At 39.9% G+C, this 23,902-nt stretch overlaps 1 protein-coding gene and 1 pseudogene across 2 annotated transcripts in view; one reads left to right on the forward strand and one right to left on the reverse strand.

Moving 5' to 3' along the window:
• SOAT1 (sterol O-acyltransferase 1) overlaps positions 1 to 23,902 on the reverse strand; it is an 82,349-nt gene that overhangs the window by 43,808 nt on the left and 14,639 nt on the right. For both annotated transcript variants that reach the window (XM_047076930.1, XM_047076929.1), the window contains one exon: positions 23,619 to 23,744. In XM_047076930.1, coding sequence (XP_046932886.1) covers positions 23,619 to 23,736 — 118 coding nt within the window. In that variant the 5' untranslated portion in view covers positions 23,737 to 23,744. The remainder of the gene's footprint in view (positions 1 to 23,618; positions 23,745 to 23,902) is intronic.
• LOC124510177 (heat shock cognate 71 kDa protein-like) lies at positions 8,380 to 10,254 on the forward strand (annotated as a pseudogene).

The following is a 23,902-nucleotide window of genomic DNA, read 5'->3' on the forward strand; positions in this document are numbered from 1 at the left end:
CCGATTAGATCCTCAAATTCACCCAGTTGAATTTTTGTTCTTTAACACCAGAATGAATGTTGGGGGCAAATTTGGGCTAATTTTTTTTCTTTAATGTTTATTTTTGAGAGAGAGCGTGCATGGGGCTGAGAGAGAGAGGGAGACACAGAATCTGAAGCAGGCTCCAGACTCCGAGCTGTAAGCACAGAGCCCAAAACAGGGCTCGGACCCACGAACCATGAGACTGTGACCTGAGCCGATGCTTAACTGACTGAGCCACCCAGGCACCCCATATTTGGGCTAATTTAAATTTAATAACTCTCTCTCCCTATTCTAAAAGTAATCTTCATTACAGGAAATTAAAATCCCAAATGCTCTCTCCCAAAAGAGCTCTAACAAAACTACCCTATGTCCTATAGTGTTCAAGTAACTAATATTAGTACTTTGGTAGATACCATTTGTCCTTCTACTTTGGCAAATATACATACTATAAAAGTGGACTCATGCATAGTTTTGGAACTTGCTTTTTTCACTTAATATATTGTGAATATCTTTCCATGTCACTACATATGCCTCTGTATCATTTTTATTTGCCTATTATTCTGTTTTTATGGCTGAAACTTACTATATTTAATCCCCCATTGGAAATTTAGATTATTTATACCCTTTTACAATACTTCACTTGGAAAAAAGGCATGGAGAATGAGAAGGTCCAAAATGCACCCCATCAAAGGTCTATAATGGGAGACAAAAAAATAAGTAATAATGGCTGAGAACTTTCCAGAATTGTGGAAGGAGACCAATCCTCAAATGAAATAAGGTCAAAGAATCCCAAGCAGGATAAATAAAAATCTACACTTAGATAGAGACTCCAGAATTGGACCCACAAAAGTATGGCCAACTAATCTTTGACAAAGCAGGAAAGAATATCCAATGGAAAAAAGTCTCTTCAGCAAATGGTGCTGGGAGAACTGGACAGCAACATGCAGAAGAATGAAACTAGACCACTTTCTTACACCATGCACAAAAATAAACTCAAAATGGATGAAAGACCTGAATGTGAGACAGGAAACCATCAAAACCCTAGAGGAGAAAGCAGGAAAAGACCTCTCTGACCTCAGCCGCAGCAATTTCTTACTTGACATATCCCCAAAGGTAAGGGAATTAAAAGCAAAAATGAGCTATTGGGATTTCATCAAGATAAAAAGCTTCTGCACTGCAAAGGAAATAATCAACAAAACTAAAAGGCAACCGATGGAATGGGAAAAGATATTTGCAAATGACATATCCGATAAAGTGCCAGTATCCAAAATCTATGAAGAGCTCACCAAACTCCACACCTGAAAAACAAATAATCCAGGGAAGAAATGGGCAGAAGACATGAATAGACACTTCCCCAAAGAAGACATCCAGATGGCCAACAGGCACATGAAAAGATGCTCAACGTCACTCCTCATCAGGGAAATACAAATCAAAACCACACTGAGATATCACCTCACACCAGTCAGAGTGGCTAAAATGAACAAATCAGGAGATTACAGATGCTGGAAAGGATGTGGAGAAACGGGAACCCTCTTGCACTGTTGGTGGGAATGCAAATTGGTGCAGCCGCTGTGGAAAACAGTGTGGAGGTTCCTCAAAAAATTAAAAATAGATCTACCCTATGACCCAACAATAGCACTGCTAGGAATTTACCCAAGGGACACAGGAGTGCTGATGCATAGGGGCACTTGTACCCCAATGCTTATAGCAGCACTCTCAACAATAGCCAAATTACGGAAGGAGCCTAAATGTCCATCAGCTGACGAATGGATAAAGAAATTATGGTTTATATATACAATGGAATACTACGTGGCAATGAGAAAGAATGAAATCTGGCCCTTTGTAGCAACGTGGATGGAACTGGAGAGTATTATGCTAAGTGAAACAAGTCAAGCAAAGAAAGATAGATACCATATGTTTTCACTCTTATGTGGATCCTGAGAAAGGTAACAAAAACCATGGGTGAGAGGAAGGGGAAAAAAAAAGTTAGAGAGGGAAGGAGGCAAACCATAAGAGACTCTTAAAAAATGAAAAAAAACTGAGCATTGATGGGGGTGGGAGGGAAGGGAAAGTGGGTGATGGGCATTGAGGAGGGCACCTGTTGGGATGAGCACTGGGTGTTGTATGGAAACCAACGTGACAACAAATTTCATATTAAAAAAATAATAAAATAAAATAAAATAAATTACATGCTCAAAAAAAAAAAAAAGATATATCCTAGTGAAACTGTAACACACGGGTTTATTTTAAAAAACACCTCTCAAAAGCAGCCAGAAAGCAAGTACCACCTATGAAAGAATTGCAGTTATGCCTGACTTACCAATGCCAACAACAGAAGCCACCAGACAGTGGATCAGTATCTTCAACCTTTGACAGTGGTGGAGTTTGTAACTGGGAAGGAGGCTAGAGATCATGTCATGAAGAGCCTGGGTGTATTTTAACAAGGGCTATGAGGAAACTAAGAATTTTAAGCAGGAAAATAACTGATTTGATATGGGAAAGTCCACTCTGGCAGAATGAAAAGGACCACAGAAGAGAGAAATGCAATAAATTCAGACAAGAAATGAGGTCATAAACCAAAACAAATGGCAATGAGGGTAGGTAGGAGAAGATAAATTTTGAAGATACTCACAAACTTTAACTAAATAGGCAAGAAATATGACTAAGACAAATATTAATTTGATTTTTCTGTCAATTATAACACCTTTTTTATTTAGTTCTCTACCATCTATGATCGGACCATGGTTTCATAAATAATCTATTTCATAAATAAATGAATACTGAAGCTTCTTCCCTTCAACTAATTCAATTACCATGGGGGAATGGGGAGAGAATCATTGTAAAAGATTAATTCTCACTACCTGTACATCACTTCCAAAAGGCATCTGTTTATCCATAAATAACATAACCACCATTACAAACTGGTTTTGACTAGTTGGGAACTGGAAAATAGGGAGTATTTTTGCTCACAGCTAGACTAGCCTCTGAAAGCCTCCCTCAATGACATTAAAGCTACACAGTGGAAGAAAAATATATTAAAAAGCCAATTCTATTCATGTTCCTTCACCTTAAAATTAACTTCACACATATTCAAAAGATTTACTTTCTTACTACCAAAAAATTAAAAAATTAAATGTCAAAAAAGCCAGAAGAATAATGCCCTTAAAGCTAACATGCAATGATTTCTTAAAATTTTTTTAACATTTTTTATTTATTTTTGAGAGAGACAAAGTATGAATGGCGGACACGCAGAGAGAGGGAGACACAGAATCCACAAGCAGGCTCCAGGCTCTGAGCTGTCAGCACAGAGCCCAACACGGGGGCTCAAACTCACGAACTATGAGATCATGACCTGAGCCGAAGTCAGATGTTTAACTGAGCCACCCAGGTGCCCTTCTAACATGCAATGATTTAAAGTACAGACTTCCAACCATATAACTCAACTCAAGGTTTCTAGGTTTCTAAAACATTGATCATGCAATTTCTGTAAGATCTTCCTAGGTCTACTGATATCACTAACTTGTCACATTAATATCCTTGAAAACTGATCATTAACTGATAACATCTAATTAACAGACCCAAGGATAAATCCCTTAAAAAAAAAACAACAAACTACTCTACATTTTGTTTTCTCCTAGCACTCTCATCTCCAACAAATAAACCAGGTTTGCAACATTTACCTTTGTGAACACTACTTAACCCTTGTGAAGTCTATATTTATTTAATGGGAATATTTAAAATTTATTCCCTGAAATATCAAAAATCTTATTTTAACCAGTTGTGATGAAGAACTTTCTAAAATTATCACATGCCACCTTATCATATACCACCTTAAAAAAAAAACCGAACTGTATCCTACATACTTTTTATGTCCAGTAAAAGCGATCATTTATTGTACTATGCTATCAATACCTACAGTAAAACTGAAATGAGAGCAATCAGGACTACACCAAACAACTCCAAGGAGCTGTGCTTTTCGATGGGGCGGTCTCTTCATGGCTTTGTGTCAAATCCGCTTCCTCTAACAATCCTGTGTTTACACTGCTATGCCAAGTCCATTGCCAAGGTTACCCAGAAGGAAAAGACACATAACCAAGCTCGTTAAATAGGTAACTCATTTATTCATTCAATTATATATTCAACTCATTAAGTAAAAACCCAGTGAGTACCCAATATATAAAGGGTAGTACACACATATCCTAAACCCTTCCTTTAGAATCTCAGGAGAAATGTGCGAAAGTAGATAATTTCAACATACAGATGACTGTGGGGTGGAGCGAGCTTTTGCAGAGGAAGTCAATATTTGAGCTGAGTCCCAGATGATAAAGAAAAATCATAGTGAACAGGTGCTAGACAGATTATTATAGAGGAAAGAGTGAGCATAAAGACTTATAAAAACTTGGGTTTTTTGGGACTTGAACCTGGGTCAAATGTCTCTCTGGGTGCCATGCTTGCTTTGCTTTATAAAACTGATTTTAATAAGCTTTTTGCCTAAGGGTAGCTTTTTATCTACTTACTTGCTAAATGACCAACTTTCCAGATGAGTGCTGTCCAACAGAAATATAATGTGAACCACATACGTAACTTTAACTTTTCTAGGAGCCACAACAGGTATAAGTGAGTCCTTGAAATGTGGTATTTTATAATTACAGTGTTATCTCAATTCAGACCAGTCACATTTCCAGTGCTAAACTAGACGATACTGAAATGTAGGTCTACTAGCTCCCATACTGAACAGCATGGTTCTTTTTCAAGTTTATTTGTTTTGAGAGAGACAGAGCAAGAGGGGCAGAAAAAGAGAGAATCTCAAGCAGGCTCTGTGCTGTTCCTACAAGGAACCCCACAAACCGTGAGATCATGACCTAAGCCAAAATCCAGAGTCAAGACACTTAACCTAATGAGCCACTCAGGTGTCCCATGAACGGTGTAGCTCTAAATGAGGGGTCAGCACATCTTTTTCTGCAATGGGCCAGAGAGCAAGTATTTCAGGCTTTGTGGGCCATATGGTCCATTCACTCCACACACAAACATGGCTGTGTTTGCCAACTCCTGTTCTAGATGGCTAATTTACTGTAAATCTGGCTGACAAAACTGATAGGTATGTACACGACTTTTTGTTAAGTTAACCTAACTATGGCAAATGCTGTTGGCTGCTTCCCCAATAAGGGCATGTGTTTCATTCCCTTTGCCAGACTGATTTAAGACTGGGCATGAGTATCTGTCAGAGCAAGGACAGCATAAAAATGACTCACTCAAGCTAGTTTACTGAGAGGAGTTCAAAGAGGGCCCTTTTATACATGTGCGGGCAGAGTTTAAGAAAAGCAACAAAGGATAGTGTGGAATTCTAGGGCTAGTAACAAATACCAGGGAAGCTATCCTTAGGCTTCAAAGGGCAAAGGAGGGAAATGGTTAAGGAAACCCAAAGAGAATTTCTAAGAGAACTATCAGACAGGAGTGATGGTTACCCAGACGGAGGAAAGTAACTTTAGATAAAGGGAAAACTTTATAACGAAAGTTATAAACACAATCACCTTACTCTCTCTGTCCTTGGATCTGTCAGTTCCCTCCCCATCAGCCGGACCCCAACCCCCATGACCAAACTCTACCAGAAACCATAGGGCATGGGAACCTATGGATACAGTCCAGTAAGATCAGCCTCCTAGGACACAAAATAGGGTAGAAAAGAGTAGAGAGACAAAAGGAAGATATCCAGCATAACCTGTAATCTAATTAAGGCCAATGAGACATAAGAAGTCTGCTGGGGAATTTCTAGTTAAGTTTCATTGCTCTAAAGAGAAACCTAGGGAAATCGTTTCTCTTCTTCTGACAGAGACTGTTTTGTTTTTTAGTTTGTTTGCTTTACCAGTTTTCTTACCCACCCTGGAGTTACTAATCCTCTGTCATTATTTCCACTCTTCTCTCCTCAATGCCACCAATTTCCTGGACCCACCACGCCATATTCCAAACCCAGATACTGTCTATCTGCTCTCTCCGATTCCAAATGGTCATGCACTACAGAGAGTATTAAGAAAATGGGCCCGCTCCAAACTGATGCTGTCAAGTCCTAACCAGCCCCGCAAAAGAATGAAATCTTTTCTTGACCTCTTGATGAATTTAACAGCCCTCACAACCATAGCTCTCAACATTTTCTACCTTCCTCAAGTCCAGCCATACCAAGCAACCTCCAGTTGATCCCTTGGGTACAAAGTCCTTAAATGTTTTCTCTTTCTTACTTTTCACAATCTTCAACCCTCTTCTCCATTGTTCCCATGTCAGAGGACGGCAAAGGCCATCTCTTTTTCAATAGTAACTCTTCAAACTATTGCCTTGATCATTCCATATCCTTAGAGAGACTGTTCAAATTGCTCTCAACACAGTAAATCATTTATATTGTCCACATTTACATTCAGAGCCAACCTACTCCCTAAAAATTGTTTCTGAAATTATGATATGGATGTCCCCAGTGGTACACAAAATTAAATCTGGGGTTTTACCAACATTCGTCAAGTGTTACATATTTATTTAGTGTGTGTGTGTGTGTGTGTGTGTGTGTGTGTGTGTGTGTGTAAGTAGGTTCAACACAGGGCTGAGAGCAAGACCTGTGCTGAGATCAAGAGTCAGTTGGTTAACCAACTGAGCCACCCAGACACCACATTAAACAATATATATTCTTTACAGCCCTGTATGATAAGCAAGATGGTTATTTTATTTTTAAAATAAGATTCAAAGCAATTAAATATCTGGCCCACAGTCACATGGCCTGGCCAGTAAGTAACTAAGCCCGAATGAATACCTGTCTTCTAACCCCTAGTCATGCAACAAGCAGCACAAAAAATAAAATTTAACTTTAAAAAAAAAAAAAAGAAATCAAGGCCTACTTATAGTGACTACATTAAAAGTAGAGTTCTAAGCAATAAGCAATGACTAAACCATTTTTTCAAGTTGTAATTCTTTTAATAAACATTTTCTTTGCCTCCTTGCGGCAAGTGCAGAATTAGCTAACACACAGGCACTGACTAGCAGGGTTTTATTGCCTAGAGAAATTCAACTCATTTTAAAATCCCAATCATGGGGCTCCTGGCTGATTCAGTCAGAAGAACGTGCCACTCTTGATCTGAGGGTCATGGGTCCAAGCCCCACATGGGGTGTAGAGATTACTCAAATAAATAAAACTTTAAAAATTAAAATAAATTAGGGGCACCTGGGTGGCTCAGTCAGTTAAGCTTATCTGACTCTTAGTTTTTGCTCAGGTCACGATCTCACGGTTTCCTGGGTTTGAGCCCCATATCAGGTTCCATGCTTGGGATTCTCTCTCCCTCTCTATCTGCCCCTCCCTTGCTCACACTGTCTCTCTCTCTCAAAATAAAAAAATAAACAAAAAGTAAATAATTAAAAATTAAATTAAAAAATAAAATAAAATCCTGATTATTTTCTAAAAAAAACTCTCACTGACCATGACTTAGAAGATCTTCATCGCAGCTTCACTTCCTTCTCCACAGAGACAGAAGTAATCTAAGAGTCACTTTAAGTCCATAGGATGGCTGTAGTGAGCATCCCTTGAGAGAATCAATCATTTATCAATCTTAAAAGCAAAAGGGGAGATAAGATAGTATAATCCACCTATCACCTGCTACTGCTCCATTGACCTCAAAAATCTTCTAGAACTACCAATTATTACAGGTCTGTACTAACTGCACAGAAATGGAATATGAACTAGAAATGAGGATCGGTATATATTCATATAGAAAAGGTGATTTAATAGATAATGTTGAAAAACCTGACTAGCCATTTTGGAAAACTACACAGATCCCTCATTCAAAATAAATTTCAGGTGGATAAAATATTTAAATAAATTATAAAACCTAAAGAGTAATTATTGCAAAAAATTTCATATGTTTTCCTTTTTCATCTTGGAAAATCCCTAAACATGACAAGAAATCTTAAAGCAATAAAAGAATATTTGACAATATAAAAACTAAGTATGGCAAGGCATACCATAAGCAAAGTCAAAAAACAAACAGCTAGTTTACAAAATATTCACAGTGGGGCACCTGGGTGGCTCAGTCAGTTGAGCATCTGATTTCAGCTCATGATCTCACAGTACGTGAGTTTGAGCCCCACATCAGGCTCTGTGCTGACAGCTCAGAGCCTGCAGCCTGCTTCAGATTCTGCGTCTCCCTCTTTCTCTGCCCCTCCCCCTCACGTGTGCACTCTCTCAAAAATGAATAAACATTAAAAATTTTTTTTTTAATATTCACACTACATTCAAAGGCTCAATTTCCACTCATTGAACGTGGCATTAGCTCTCCAGGTAGCTGTCTTCTTTACAAGCCAGGCCGGGCCCACACTGAAGCAACTATGTCTAAGGGACCTGCAGGTGGCACCACCTACTCCTGTGTGGGTGTCTTCCAGCACGGGAAAGTGGAAATAATTGCCAACGATCAGGGAAACCAAACCACCCCAAGTTATGTCACCTTTACTGACACAGAATGATTGATTGGTGATGCTGCAAAGAATCAAGTTGCAATGAACCCCACCGACACAGTTTTTGATGCCAAACGCCTGACTGGACGTAGATTTGATGATGCTGTTGTCCAATCTGATATGAAGCATTGGCCCTTCATGGCGGTGAATGATGCTGGCAGACCCAAGGTCCAAGTAGAATACAAGGGAGAGACCAAAAGTTTCCATCCAGAGGAGGTATCTTCTACGGTCTTGATAAAGATGAAGGAAATCGCAGAGGCTTACCTTGGGAGGACTGTTACCAATGCTGTAGTCACAGTACCTGCCTATTTTAACGATTCTCAGTGTCAGGCTACCAAGGATGCTGGAACTACTGCTGGTCTTAATGTACTTTGAATCATCACTGAGCCCACTGCTGCTACTTTGCTTATGGCTTAGACAAAAAGGTTGGAGCCGAAAGGAATGTGCTGATCTTTGACTTGGGAGGTGGCACTTCTGATGTGTCAATCCTCACTACCGAAGATGGGATCTTTGAGGTCAAATCTACTGCTAGAGACACCTACTAAGGTGGAGAAAACTTTGACACCGAATGGTAAACCATTTTATTGCAGAGTTCAAGCGCAAACCTAAGAAGGACATCAGCGAGAACCACAGGGCAGTCTGTCACCTCCACACTGCTTGGGAGCGCAACAAGCGCACACCTTCTTCCAGCACCCAGGCCAATATTGAGATTGATTCTCTATATGAAGGAATCGACTTCTATACCTCTATTACTCATGCCCGGTTTGAAGAATTAAATGCTGAACTGTTCCGTGGCACCCTGGACCCTGTAGAGAAAGCCCTTCGGGATGCCAAGCTAGACAAGTCTCAGATCCACGCTATTGTCTTGGTGGGTGGTTCTACATGTATCCCCAAGGTTCAGAAACTTCTACAAGACATTTCCAGCGGGAAGGAACTGAATAAGAGCATCAACCCTGATGAGGCTGTCGCTTATGGTGCAGCTGTCCAGGCAGCCATCCTTTCTGGAGACAAATATGAAAATATTCAAGGTTGGCTGCTGTTGGATGTCACTCGTCTTTCTCTTGGCGTTGAAACTGCCGGTGGAGTCATGACTGTTCTCATCAAGTGCAATACTACCATTCCTACCATTCCTTCACTTCCTACTCTGACAACCAGCCTGGTGTGCTCACTCGGGTTTATGAAGGTGAGCATGCCATGACCAAGAATAACAACCTACTTGGCAAGTTTGAACTCACAGGCATATGTCCTGCCCCCCATGGCGTTCCTCAGATTGAGGTCACCTTTGATATTGATACTAATGGCATTCTCAATGTCTCTGCTGTGGATAAGAGTACCGGAAAAGAGATCAAGATCACCATCACCAACGACAAAGGTCGCCTGAGCAAGGAAGACATTGAGCACAGGGTCCAGGAAGCTGAGAAGTACAAAGCTGAGGATGAGAAGTGGCAAGACAAGGTGTCCTCCAAGAATTCCCTTGAATCTTACACATTCAACATGAAAGCAACTGCTGAAGATGAAAAGCTTCAGGGTAAAATCAACAACGAGGACAAACAGAAGATTCTGGATAAGAACCAGACCGCAGAAAAAGAAGAATTTGAACATCAGCAGAAAGAGCTGGAGAAGGTCTGCCATCCCATCATTACAAAGCTGTACCAGAGTGCAGGAGGCATGCCTGAAGGCTTCCCTGGTGGTGGAGCTCCTCCCTCTGGTGGTGCCTCCTCTGGGCCCACCACTGAAGAGGTTGATTAAGCCAACCCGAAAATAGGTCTAGCACTGTTCCACACAAAACATCTGAAGGACCCGAATTGGTAGCAAATTCCATGACAGTTTTAAAGTTGAGCTGCTGCAGTTAATCAACTGAGGATTCTTGATACTTGAATATGGAATATGTGCACAAGGAAAGGAAATACAACACTGCACTTTATAAGCGCTGTATTGTTAAGTGGAAAACGCAATGTCTTAAATTGTATTTAAAATTGGCACCAAAAAAAAAAAAAAAAAAGATTTCCTTAATACAGAAAGAATTCTTGGGGCGCCGGGGTGGCGCAGTCGGTTAAGCATCCGACTTCAGCCAGGTCACGATCTCGTGGTCCGTGAGTTCGAGCCCCGCATCAGGCTCTGGGCTGATGGCTCGGAGCCTGGCGCCTGTTTCCGATTCTGTGTCTCCCTCTCTCTCTGCCCCTCCCCCGTTCATGCTCTGTCTCTCTCTGTCCCAAAAATTTAAAAAAAAAAAAAAAAAAAAGTTGAAAAAAAAATACAGAAAGAATTCTTTAAAAGAAGAAAAATATAGCCACTAGGTAGGCAACAAAAATGGGCAGAGAATATGAATAGGGTTTTTAAGGAAAAAATAAAAAGTCAACAAATGTATGAAAAAAGCTCCCTACCTCACTTATAATTTATGAGAACAAATTCACACTTATCCCATTTTTCACCCATCAAGCTAGCAAAATTTATTTTTTTAAATATAAGTTATTGTCAAATTGGTTTCCATACAGCACTCAGTGAACATCCCAACAAGCAAACTAGCAAAATTTAAAAGATTGGTAAGACATACTGGTAACTGTATGGGGAAACAATGTATGTGGGAGTGTAAACTGATGTAACATTTTTAAAAGAAAACTCAGTAATACCTAAATTTTGAATAAAAAACTCTTTGATCTAGTAATTTCACTTTTAAATATCCTATAAGCATACTAGCACAAGTAAGCAATGACACTGTTTTAAGAATGCTCTCTGCAGCACTGTTTACAATACTGAAATGCTGGATACAACTTAAATGCCAGTCAATAAAGGATAAGTTAAATAAATTACCAAGCATTTGTACAACAGAAATACTCACATAAATACTTTTAGAAGTATTTATTACACTTAAATAAAAGTATTACATATTCTGAATAAAAAACATCTAATATTTACTAACTTTAGAAAAGGCAAATTACAGGAGAGATCCCAAATGTGATCCTACATGTAGGGAAATGAAAACGATTACCTAGGGGAAAGAGAGTTATTACTTTATAACCATCTCCAGTGTTTGATTTTTTCCCATGAGAACACACTACTTTAAATTTAAATATTTATAAGCATATTCCAGCAATTTGTTTTTTAATGAAATCAGACTATCTTGTATTTAAATTTTTTTAAATGTTTATTTATTTTTGAAAGAGCGCCTGAACAGGGGAGGGACAGAGAGAGAGGGAAACACAGAATCCAAATCAGGCTCCAGGTTCTGAGCTGTTAGCACAGAGCCTGACAGAGGGCTTGAACTCATGAACCAGGAGATCATGACTTGAGCTGAAGTCGGACGCTTAACCGACTGAGCCACCCAGGTGCCCCTAGACTATCTTGTATTTCTAATGAAAGACTAATAGCCCCAAATTATTTAGCATGAGGACAGAAGATTGAGATTTTCAAGGTGTATTACGGGTGATCTACAAAAGCAATAAATGGACATACCAATCACAACTGGTCTATAATTTTTTTAAAGCTATAAACGGTTTTTTTTTTTTAAATGTTTATTTATTTTTGAGATACAGCGAACAGGGGAGGGGCAGAGAGAGGGAGACAGAGGATCTGAAGCCGGTTCCATGCTGACAGCAGTGAGCCCAATGCCAGGCTCAACCTCACAAACCATCAGATCATGACCTGAACTAAAATCAGACATTTATTTTTATTTTTATTTTTTTGTTCATAATTCATTTTTTAAATTTTTTTTCAATATATGAAATTTATTGTCAAATTGGTTTCCATACAACACCCAGTGCTCATCCCAAAAGGTGCCCTCCTCAATACCCATCACCCACCCTCCCCTCCCTCCCACTCCCCAATCAACCCTCAGTTTATTCTCAGTTTTTAAGAGTCTCTTATGCTTTGGCTCTCTCCCACTCTAACCTCTTTTTTTTTTTCCTTCCCCTCCCCCATGGGTTTCTGTTAAGTTTCTCAGGATCCACATAAAAGTGAAACCATATGGTATCTGTCTTTCTCTGTATGGCTTATTTCACTTAGCATCACACTCTCCAGTTCCATCCATGTTGCTACAAAGGGCCATATTTCATTCTTTCTCATTGCCACGTAGTACTCCAATGTGTATATAGACCACAATTTCTTTATCCATTCATCAGTTGATGGACATTTAGGCTCTTTCCATACTTTGGCTACTGTTGAGAGTGCCGCTATAAACATTGGGGTCCAAATGCCACTATGCATCAGTACTCCTGTATCCCTTGGGTAAATTCCTAGCAGTGCTATTGCTGGGTCATAGGGTAGGTCTATTTTTAATTTTCTGAGGAACCTCCACACTGTTTTCCAGAGTGGCTGCACCAATTTGCATTCCCACCAACAGTGCAAGAGGGTTCCCGTTTCTCCACATCCTCTTCAGCATCTATAGTCTCCTGATTTGTTCATTTTGGCCACTCTGACTGGCGTGAGGTGATATCTGAGTGTGGTTTTGTAAAATCAGACGTTTAACCAACTGAGCCACCTGGCGCCTCTATAGTTATAAACAGGCTTCTATTCTATAATCAAAATAACCTAAAAACTGATTACTCAACTAGAGTTAACTTTGGCTTATTGTTCTTTTATCACCACACCTGTTATCAATTGTGTGGGTGGACTGCCACACCCAGTAAGAGAATTAGCCTGTTTATCATTAAATTTTCACAACTCCATATGACCTTATTTTAAAATCAGTAGATACCTTCCGGTAAAACAAACAAACAAAAAAAATACAAGATTTCATCCAGATTACAATTCTCAGTTTATATATTACATCACGGGGAATTACCAAGTTTCCTTAGTATCTGGGACCGAAGAGTCCACAGCATCAACGAGAAGATAAAATACCTTAACAAACCTAGTACTATTTGCTCTCCTTGGTTTTGCAGTAAGGGGAAATCTAAGTACTGACAGGCTAGAAATCATCCACATAGGTAGTCAGTCAATGACTACACAGCAAGACTTCAAGCCACATTTTCTTACTTCCTCCTGCCTTTCCATTTGGCTTCCTATCCATGAAAACAAACCACAAATCCATCTATACTACCTCCCCACCTTGCCCAACCAATCCAAACAGCAAGCACCTAACACTGTACGGTCTTCAACCCCATGCCTTTGCAAACTCACACCTTTCTTCTGGCTTGGAAGCCCTCCTCCAGTCTCTTCCTCAAAGACCAAACTCAAATTGTACTTCTGTGAGACACTTCCCTCCATTCTAAACCAAGCCTCGTCCTCAACTCCATCAGTCTCCTACACCACTTAGTTACTACTAATTTACTTAATTATTATTTACAACACAGGACTGTTTTCTGTTTTAGTATCTTATTCACCCAAACTCCGCTAATTAGCAAACCTGGTATAACGCCTTATTTATAGATCAAAGGTACTTTGAAATCAAAACCAACATTTGATTAACCTGTTGATTGAAAGGCAGTAAACCAGACTTTAATCTGAGATGTATGTTACATAGGAGAGCATAATCAAATGACTGCTGGGGCGACTGGCTGGCTCAGTGGGAAGAGCATGTGACTCTTGATCTCGGGGCTATGAGTTCAAGCCCCATGTTGGATTAGAGGCTACTAAAAATTTTAATTAAAAAAATAAAAATAAATAAATGACCGCAAAGAGTAATTCTTATTCTAAGAACCTAGAATTTCAAGACTGAAACTTTTAATAATATTAAAACAATCTAGATACCAGAATGTTCTTCATAGAAAGAACAAAGATTTGAAAACGCAAGCTCTTCCCACAAACTTTTCAACTTTACACATCTCTAGCAACCACACCCTAAAAAACCTGTTGATTGTAGGGGCCTGGGTGGCTCAGTCGGTTAAGGGTCCGACTTTGGCTCAGGTCATGATCTCTCAGCCTGTGAGTTCAAGCCCCCGTGTCGGGTTCTGTGCTGACAGTTCAGAGGCTGGAGCCCGCTTCAGATTCTGTGTCTCCCTCTCTCTCTGCCCCTCCCCCCTCACTCTGTCTGTCTGTCTGTCTCTCTCTCTCTCTCCTTCAAAACTAAACATTAAAAAAAATTAAAAAAACAAAACTGTTGACTGTATATTTTCCCCATCAGTACACTGTTACAATTTGCAATTCTATTCCAGTTTCAGGGTTGGCAACATATAGAGGTAGAACCAGGAAGACTACCGACTACCTCATTAGAAGCAAAAGACAATTATAGACCCCCTTTTCTTTCAAAATAGTCAAGTTATACTTCATATCTTGTTATTTAAAAAAGTATGTAGGTAGGATACTACCTAGGCAAAACTGTAATTCAAATGATTTTTAGCAATTCTCAAACACAAATTTGCCTCAAATACATTATAATTCAGAAAAGAATAATCACTAACAATATTTTGTTTGCCCTCTTAGAATTTGAAACCTTTTCAGGACTATGTTTAGCATGATTTTTTTTTAAGTTAAAAAGCTGTCAGAGAAAGTCTCAGCTAGTATTTTCCATTTCTTTTGCCTAATCTTCATGTAATGAATTAAGGCCTTCAAACTTACTCCTTTGACCTTAAAAGCTATTTTAAAAAGTACTAATTAAGATTCAATAAACTTATTGCTGATGGCAACTGTTATGTCTCATCAAAGCATTTTTCAAGTGGAATTTTTCATCTCTCAAAATCCATATAATTTATTCCAAAGTTCGTATCATCTATGACTGAAAAAAGTTGCTAACAGGCACTCACAGATTGCTACTAGGAGTACATTATTTTCAGGGAACAATTTTGCAATACCTACCACACGAACCTCAGAAAAATGTATTCCTTTGACCTGAAACAATTTCTAGGAACTCACCCAAGGAAAAATCGCACACACTTGAACTTTTGCTTATCTGCACTTTCTAAAGTAAACATGTTTTGCTTTTATCTTAACAGCAACAACAAAATGTGCTCTCAACCTACTCAGTTGATCAAAGCTCTGTGTGGACTGGCCAGTTTTATGATTAGATGCATCTACTGGACAAAGGGGAATGATTACAGAATAACAATATTTAAAACTTTTTTTCATATATTTTTGCCAAAGGATTCTCAAAACTTGTTACGAAAGGCATGCTCTCCAATGTTCAGACATATATCAAAAATACTGAAACTGAGTAGAACTAAAATATATCCACTGAGCTGTTATTGGTAAAACACTTAAAACAGCGCCTGGCACGTGATAAAACCAATGTTAGTGGCTCGTAGTAGATTAATTAGTTATAAAAGGGAACAAAACAGCAAAATCAAAGGTAGTGAAGAATAAGCACTATCTGTAAATTAGAAGAAAGGTAGAGAACTTCCTCAACCTGATTTAAAGAAGCCCACAGCTATCATAATTAATGGAAACACTGAAAGCTTACTCCCTAACATCAGAACCAGGACAAGTTTGTTCACTCTTGCCAATTCTTTTTATTCACTACTGTACTGGAATTCTAGCAAGTACAATTAGGCAACAAAATGAAAAGGTATGCAGACTGGAAATAAGGAAGTAAAACTAACTCTTGGCAGATAGCATCATCTTGTACATTAAAAAATACTACAAAAACCACACAGGCAAAAACTATTAGAGCCAATAAAGGAATTCAGGAAGGCTGCAGGATGCAGCATCAATATACAAAACCAGCTACATTTGTCTACAGCAGCAACACTCAGAAAATGAATTCCATTTACTTTCAGAAAACAAAAACAAAAACAACTCCATTTACAACAGCATCGAAAAGAACAATATACTTAGGAATAAATGTAACAAAAAAGTGCAAAACTTATACTCTGAAAAATATAAAACACTGTTGAAAGAAATTAAAGACAATCTAAATAAACGAAAAGACATCTAGTAGTCAAATTCACAAAAACAGAAAAGAGAGAATGGTGGCAGGAATGGAGGGAAATGAGGAGTTCTTTAATGGATATAGTTTCAGTTTTACAAGATGAAGAACTTTTGGAGATCTGTTGCACAACAATGTGAATATACTGAATGCTACCAAACTGTGCACTTAAGAATGATTAAAATGATAAATATTGTTAGACATATTCTTACCACAATTAGAAATTTAAAATGTAATAAATAATTCTTTTTTTTGTTTTAATGTTTGTTTATTTTTGAGACAGAGAGAGACAGAGCATGAACAGGGGAGGGTCAGAGACAGGGAGACACAGAATCCAACGCAGGCTCCAGGCTCTGAGCTGTCAGCACAGAGCCCGACGTGGGGCTCGAACTCACGGACTGTGAGATCACGACCTGAGCCGGAGTTGGATGCTTAACCGACTGAGCCACCCAGGTGCCCCAAGAAATAATTCTTAAATGAGCAAAGGAGTTAACAGACATTTTTCCAAATAAGATATATAAATGGCCAACAGATATGAAAAGATGCCTAACGTTCACTAATCATAAGGGAAATGCAAATCAAAACCACAATGAGATATCACCTCACACCTGACAGGAAGGCTACTATCAAGCACAGAAAATAACAAGGGTTTGTGAGGATGCAAAGAAACAGAACCCTCATGAGAACCCTTATGAGAACAAGTGAGAACGTAAAATGTTGTAGCTGCTATGGAAAACACTATAGCTGTTCCTCAGAAAATTAAAAACAGAATTCAAGGGAGGCCTGAGTGGCACAGTTGTTCAAGCGTCCGACTTTGGCTCAGTTTCATGATCTTATGGTTCGTGGGTTGGAGCCCCACGTGGGGCTCTGTGCTGGGAGCACAGAGCCTACTTGGGATTCTCTGTCTCCCTCTCTCTCTGCCTTTCCCCCAATCAAGCTTCCCCCCTTTCAAAATAAATAAACTGCTTAAAAAAGTTTTAAAAAAATAATAAATAAAAACAGAATTGCCATATGACCCAACAATTCTACTTCTGGATATATACCCGTAAGAAATAAAAGCAGGGTCTCAAAGAAATATTTGTACTCTCATGTTCACAACAACCAAAAAGTCCGAAGGAACCCAAGTGTCCATCAATGGATGAATAAATAAGGCCTTAAAATGGAAATTCTTACTGTGATAAAAACACTTTACAGGAGAGTCCCCTTAAATTTTAAGTGTATGGTACAGTACTGTTGACTAAGCACAATGCCATACCTCAGATCTCTACACCTTATTCATCTTTCATAACTGAAACTTCACACCCTTTCAACAAGAACTCCCCGTTTCCTCTAGACTCTAGTAACCATCATTCAGTTTTGTTTCTACAAGTTTGACTACTTTGGATACTTCCTGTGAGTAGAATCATACAGTATTTGTTCTTCTGTAACTGGCTTACTGTACTTAGTACAACGTCCTCTAGGTCGGGGCACCAGGGTGGCTCAGTCAGTTGAGGATGTGACTTTGGCTCAGGTCATGATTTTGCAGTTCATGAGTTCAAGCCCCACATTGGGCTCGCTGCTGTTAGTACAGGGTCCGCTTAGGATCCTGTCTCTCTCTCTCTTTCTGCCCCTCCTCTGCTTGTGCCCCCGAGCTCCCTCCTCTCTCTCTCTTAAAAATAAACATTTAAAAAAAAAAAAAAAATCCTGAAAAAAAAAAAAAGAATTATGCAAACTGAGTGTAAGGAAAAAATCCTTAGGGCTATGTCAAAATGATCAGATCACAAGACAGTTAGATGTCAGCTCTTTTTTTTTTTTTTTTCAACGTTTTTTTTTTTTTTTTAATTTATTTTTGGGACAGAGAAAGACAGAGCATGAACGGGGGAGGGGCAGAGAGAGAGGGAGACACAGAATCGGAAACAGGCTCCAGGCTCCGAGCCATCAGCCCAGAGCCTGACGCGGGGCTCGAACTCACGGACCGCGAGATCGTGACCTGGCTGAAGTCGGACGCTTAACCGACTGCGCCACCCAGGCGCCCCTAGATGTCAGCTCTTGATAGCAGTGGGTCTCAATCAGCAATGCCAGTCAGCATTATCCAGCAAACTTTTTCAAACTTAACATTCCTGGACCTTCCCCTGAGATTCTAACTCGTAGGTCTATAATGGGATCCAATAAGCTGTTTTTGTTTGTTGAGTGATTTCTTTTCATTCTACATGTTAATTTTAAGTGTCAGCTTGACTGGGCTAAGGAATGCCCAGATAGCTAATAAAACATTACTTCTAGGTACAAGGGTGTTTCCTGAAGAGATAAGCATTTGAATCAGACTGAGTAAAGAAGATCACCCTCCCCAGTGCACGAGGGCCTGAGAACAAAAGGCAGAGGAAGGACAAATTTGCACTCTTGATTGGGCTGGGACATCCATCTTCTCCTTCCCTGGTTCTCAGGCCTTTGCAGACTTCGGGTTTGGACTGGAGCTACACCACTGGCTTCCTGGGGACTCCTGCTTGTAGATGGAAGATTGTGTGACTTCTCAGTCCCCATCTGAGCCAACACCTCATAATAAACCTTACTGTGTATCTCTACGTACCCGACTGGTTCCATTTGTCTGTAGGACCCCAATGCACACACCAACTGAATGCTGCCACTCTAAGAACGCTGTCTCAAACCTGAACCTACATATCACCTGATAATCTTATTATAGTAAGAGCTTAAAAAACAAAAATAAAAAATAAAAAAATAATTATTCAGTAAAGATGAGGCGAGGCATTTCTAACAAGCTCTCAGATGCGGCAGACGACCCTAGTCCTGCTTGGGAGGCCACACTGATTGCTACTCAGAGGCCACGTTTTACCCATCTGCTTATTCCTCAAAGTGAACAATTGTTAAAACAAGTGCAGAAACACATTCTATTTTCAGATCAGCATCATAACCAAGGAGGACGTCATACTTCCTGTTTTAAGTTAAACGATTCAATTTTTAGTATCTGAACCCAGAATTTAATTTTTTTTCATTTATTATTTTTTTATTTATTTACTTTTGAGAGACAGAGAGAGACAGAGTATAAGCAGGGGAGGGGCAGAGAGGGAGACACAGAATCTGAAGCAGGCTCCAGGCTCTGAGCTGTCAGCACAGAGCCCGACGCGGCTGTGAGATCTGTGAGATCATGACCTGAGCTGAAGTCAGCTGCTCAACTGACTGAGCCACCCAAGCGCCCCTAGAACCCAGAATTTTAAACCTTAATGAACTGACAATGGAGAATACTGGAAACATGTAGAAATTAGAGTCATGTAAAAGCTTTTTACAAATTGGGACATAAAGAGAAAATTTTATCTGGTGACAGAATGTGGCAATAAAAAGTGATTTTTCTGTCTCTAAGACAACATGCATTATCTGAAATTCCGAAATCACAGAAGGGGAACGTTTCTACTCCATGTTGGCTCATCCCTGTGTACAAATTTCACATTTTATATCACACTAAAAGTAGCCATATGTAATAGAGATATTTCATAAATGGCTAATTAAGAGCCTAACAATCAATAAATGTCATTATGCAAACTTAAGCAGCAACATTTATATTCCTGGTGAGATCCACTTGCTGTATTTACAATTAAATTTAAGGAGGAAAAGGAAAAGAACGTTCTTTGATGAAAGAAGTCTCACGATGCCCAAGACAACTGTCTCAGAAAGTTCCATCCCTATCTGTTAACCAAACAAGGCTCAAATTTCATATCCTTATTGAAATCAAACCCATACAAATGTCACTGTGAAACTAAATACGCTGATGCAACAGATGACATCAGCTGGAGTTGTGTTTACAGGTCTATCCATCTAAAGCATAAGCCTTGACCTTAACAACAAGCCCAGCATCATACTCTTTGTATTTGTGTGTTAAGCAAACTTGGATAGAAGTAAAAGAACTCCCTAATCTCTCTCTCCCCCAAGCGTTATAGCCCTGTGCTGAATTAGGTTAGGTACTCTGCTAATTACTCTATGCTCATTACATCTGTTAAGAGTAATGAGTAGCACTTAGTTGCAGTAATCTAATTATGCAACTGGGGGAGGAGTTCTCATTCACTTAATGTGGAGCTCCATGAGGGCAAACACATGTACTGATCACTGCTGTAGGCCCAGCACCTCACAAGGCACCACTAATTACTGATGGGTTAGGGACTGAAGGAATGAATAAATGGATGAATGGTGTCTAAAATACGGTAGATGCCCAAAAAATGTTCACTGAAGTAATTAACAAGGGCTTATTTTCTAATTTTTTGTTCCCAGATATAGAAAACTCCATGTAATATAAATCCTAAATTAGACACACCAAACTCCACTTACGTCAATAAGGCTCACCTGTATGACATATGCAGCAATTTGCACACCAGTGTCACCAGTACAGGTGGCTGTGACTGGCACTTAAATCAAGCGTTCCTTTCTATTCTCTTTATCAATTTATTTTTCACTTGTGTACCTTCACACTGCCTACCAGCACACCCACTTAGAAAGAGAGCTAAAAAGACCGCAATCCCAGGGTGCCCAGGGGGCTCAGTAGGAACAGCATGTGACTCTTGATCTCACGGTTGTGGGTTCAAGCCCTGTGTTGGGTGTAGAGGTTACTAAAAATGATAAAAACTTAAAAAGAGAGAGAGAGAGAGAGAGAGATGGCAATCCCTATTCTAAAATGCTGAATTTGTTCTTATTTCATTAAATCACATCAAAAAAATTAAAAGCTTCTCTCAAGGCTGCTGTAGCTCTTGATCTCCGGATCAGGTTTGCTTCTTTTTCTTTAGAGCAGCAACTAATGAACCCACTGCCATGGGCAAAGAGAAGACCCTCATCAAGATCATCAGCATGGGCCATGTGGACTCCAGCAAGCCCACCAATGCCACGCATCTCATCTACAAGCGGGGGGGGGGGGGGGCACTAACAGGAGAATCATCAAGAAGTGGAGGCAGCAGATAAGCAAAGGCTCCTTCAAATATGCCCAGGTGCTACACAAGCCTAAGGTGGAGGGAGAGTATGGCATCACCACTCCCATCCCTATGGAAGTCTGATACATCACCATCATCAATGTCCCAGGCCATAGGGACTTCATCAAGAATGTGATCACTGGACATCTGAAGCCAATGCGCCGTGTTCATCATGGCAGTATCAGGCAGGAGTTTGAAGTGGGCATCTCCAATAAGGGCAGACCTTCGAGCGCATGCTGTGGCCTACGTGCTGGGCCTGAAGCAGCCCGTGGCTCGGGATGGCCACTAATAAGAGGGACTCCACCAGGCCTACCTATAGCACTGTGCGCTTCCAGGTCACTTTAGAAGTGAGCACCTACCTCAAGAAGATCAGCTACAATCCGGCCGCATGGCCTTTGTGCCCATCTCGGGCTGGCACAGCGACAACATGCCCTGGCTGGAAGGTCAGTAGGACAGATGAAAACACCACCCGGTGACAGCTAGAAGTCTCCGGATTCTACCCTCCCACCCACTAACCCAGTCAATAAGTCCTAAGGCTGCCTCTGCAAGACATGTACAAGATCAGAGGCACTGCAGGCACTTGGGGGACTCAGTCAGTTAAGGGTCTGACTCTTCATTTCAGCTCAGGTAATGATCTCATGGTTCATGGGTCAAGTCTCACATCAGGCTCCACACTGACAGCATGGAGCCTGCTTGGGATTCTCTCTCCCTCTCTTTGCCTCTCCCTAACTGGCTAATGTGTACTCTCTCATATTAAATAAATAAACTTTAAAAAAAAAAAAAAAAGAAAGAAAAAGATCAGGCATTGTGCCAAGGGGCCAGTGGAGACTGGCTTCCTGAAATCTGGGACAGTGGTCACCCTTGTCTCCACCAACCCTCACCAGAGGTCTGTGGAGAAGCACCACGAGGCCTGTCTAAGGCCCTGCCTGGTGACAACGTGGGTTTCAACATGAAGAATGCGTCTGTGAAAGACATTCCTCATAGAAAAGTAGGTGGAGACAGCAGGAACGACTTCCCCCATGGCAGGTGGCAATGCTGTGGCACAGGTGATTGTCTTAAACCACCCTAGGCAGATTTGTGCTGGCCAAACCCCAGTGCTGGACAGCCATACAGCTCACATCTCCTGAACTGAGGGAAAAGACTGACCAACACTTGGGCAAGAAGACAGAAGACAACTGAAAGCCCTGAAGCCTGGTGACGTAGCCACTGTACAAACAGTCCCCAGCAAGGCCATGAGTGTGGAGACCTTCTCTGAGTACCCACCACTAGGCCATTAGGGACATGAGACAAATGGTGGCCCTTGAAGTTATCAAGGCAATAGATAAGAAGTCATCCCCTGCCAGCAAGGTCCCGGAATCAATGGTAACGAAGAATGTCCTCTTCAGTGTCCTAAGCAATCTTCACTATAAAAATTACTTAACAAGACTCTTAAAAACTGAGAACTGAGGGTTGATGGGGGGTGGGAGGGAGGGGAGGGTGGGTGATGGGTATTGAGGAGGGCACCTTTTGGAATGAGCACTGGGTGTTGTATGGAAACCAATTTGACAATAAACTTCATATATTGAAAAAAAAAGTGTATAAAGGACTGATACAACTCAACATCCAAAAAACAAATAATCTGATTGAAAAATGGGCAGAAGACCTGAATAGACATTAATCCAAAGAGGACATACAAATGGCCAACAAACATATGAAAAAATGGTCAACATCAATAATCATCAGGAAAATGCAAATCAAAATCACAATGAGATATCATCCTATACCTATCAGAATGGCTAAAATTAAACAGATAAGAAATGACAAGGATTGGTAAGGAAGCAAAAAAAAAAGGAACCCTCATGTGCTGTTGGTGGGAATGTAAATTGGTACAACCACTGGGGAAAACAGTATGGAATTTCCTCAAAACAGTAAAAACAGAACTACCATATGATCCAATAATTCCACTACTAGGTATTTACCCAAAGAAAATAAAAACACCAATTCAAGAAGATATACACACCCCTATGTTTATTGCAGCATTATTTACAATAGCCAAGATATAAAATCAACCTAAGTGTCCATGATGGACAGACAAGAAAGGTGTAATACATATCTATAATGGAATATTATACAGCCATAAAAAGACAAACTGTGACAACATGGACGGACCCAGAAAGTATGTTAAGTGAAATAAGTCAGACAGAGAAAGACAAATACACATGATGTCACTCGTGTGGAATCCCTAAAAAAATGAATAAACAGAAAGCAGAATCAGAAAAAAAATAAAATAAAATAAAAAAATAAAAATTACTTAACAATCTATGTATTTACTGAGGAAGATTAATAAAACTTAAGTAGCCGGGAAAAAAACAAAACAAAAGTAAAGGCCTTACCATTACTAGATATCCCTAGGGACTCTTCTGAAGGCTTTCTCTCGTCTTCCTTTTCTTCAAAATTTTCCCCGGACCTTGACGGCCGTTTTCTGAGAGATGTTGTTTCTTCACCCACCATTGTAATGTCTAGGAAGGAAGACATGAAAAGCTTTTGTAGGGGAGGAAAACTTCCTTTCTTCCCTTCCAGGTTTCTGGGGTGGTCTGATAATTAAATTGACATAAGACAGATTAACAGGAGAAAAACAAATTTAAATCTGTATGTACGGGAGCCCGTAAAAATTGGG

This window comes from Lynx rufus, unplaced genomic scaffold (genome assembly GCF_022079265.1).
Source record: "Lynx rufus isolate CCGP_SWC_20201006 ecotype Redwood Valley unplaced genomic scaffold, mLynRuf1.p SCAF_15, whole genome shotgun sequence".
NCBI lineage: Eukaryota > Metazoa > Chordata > Mammalia > Carnivora > Felidae > Lynx > Lynx rufus.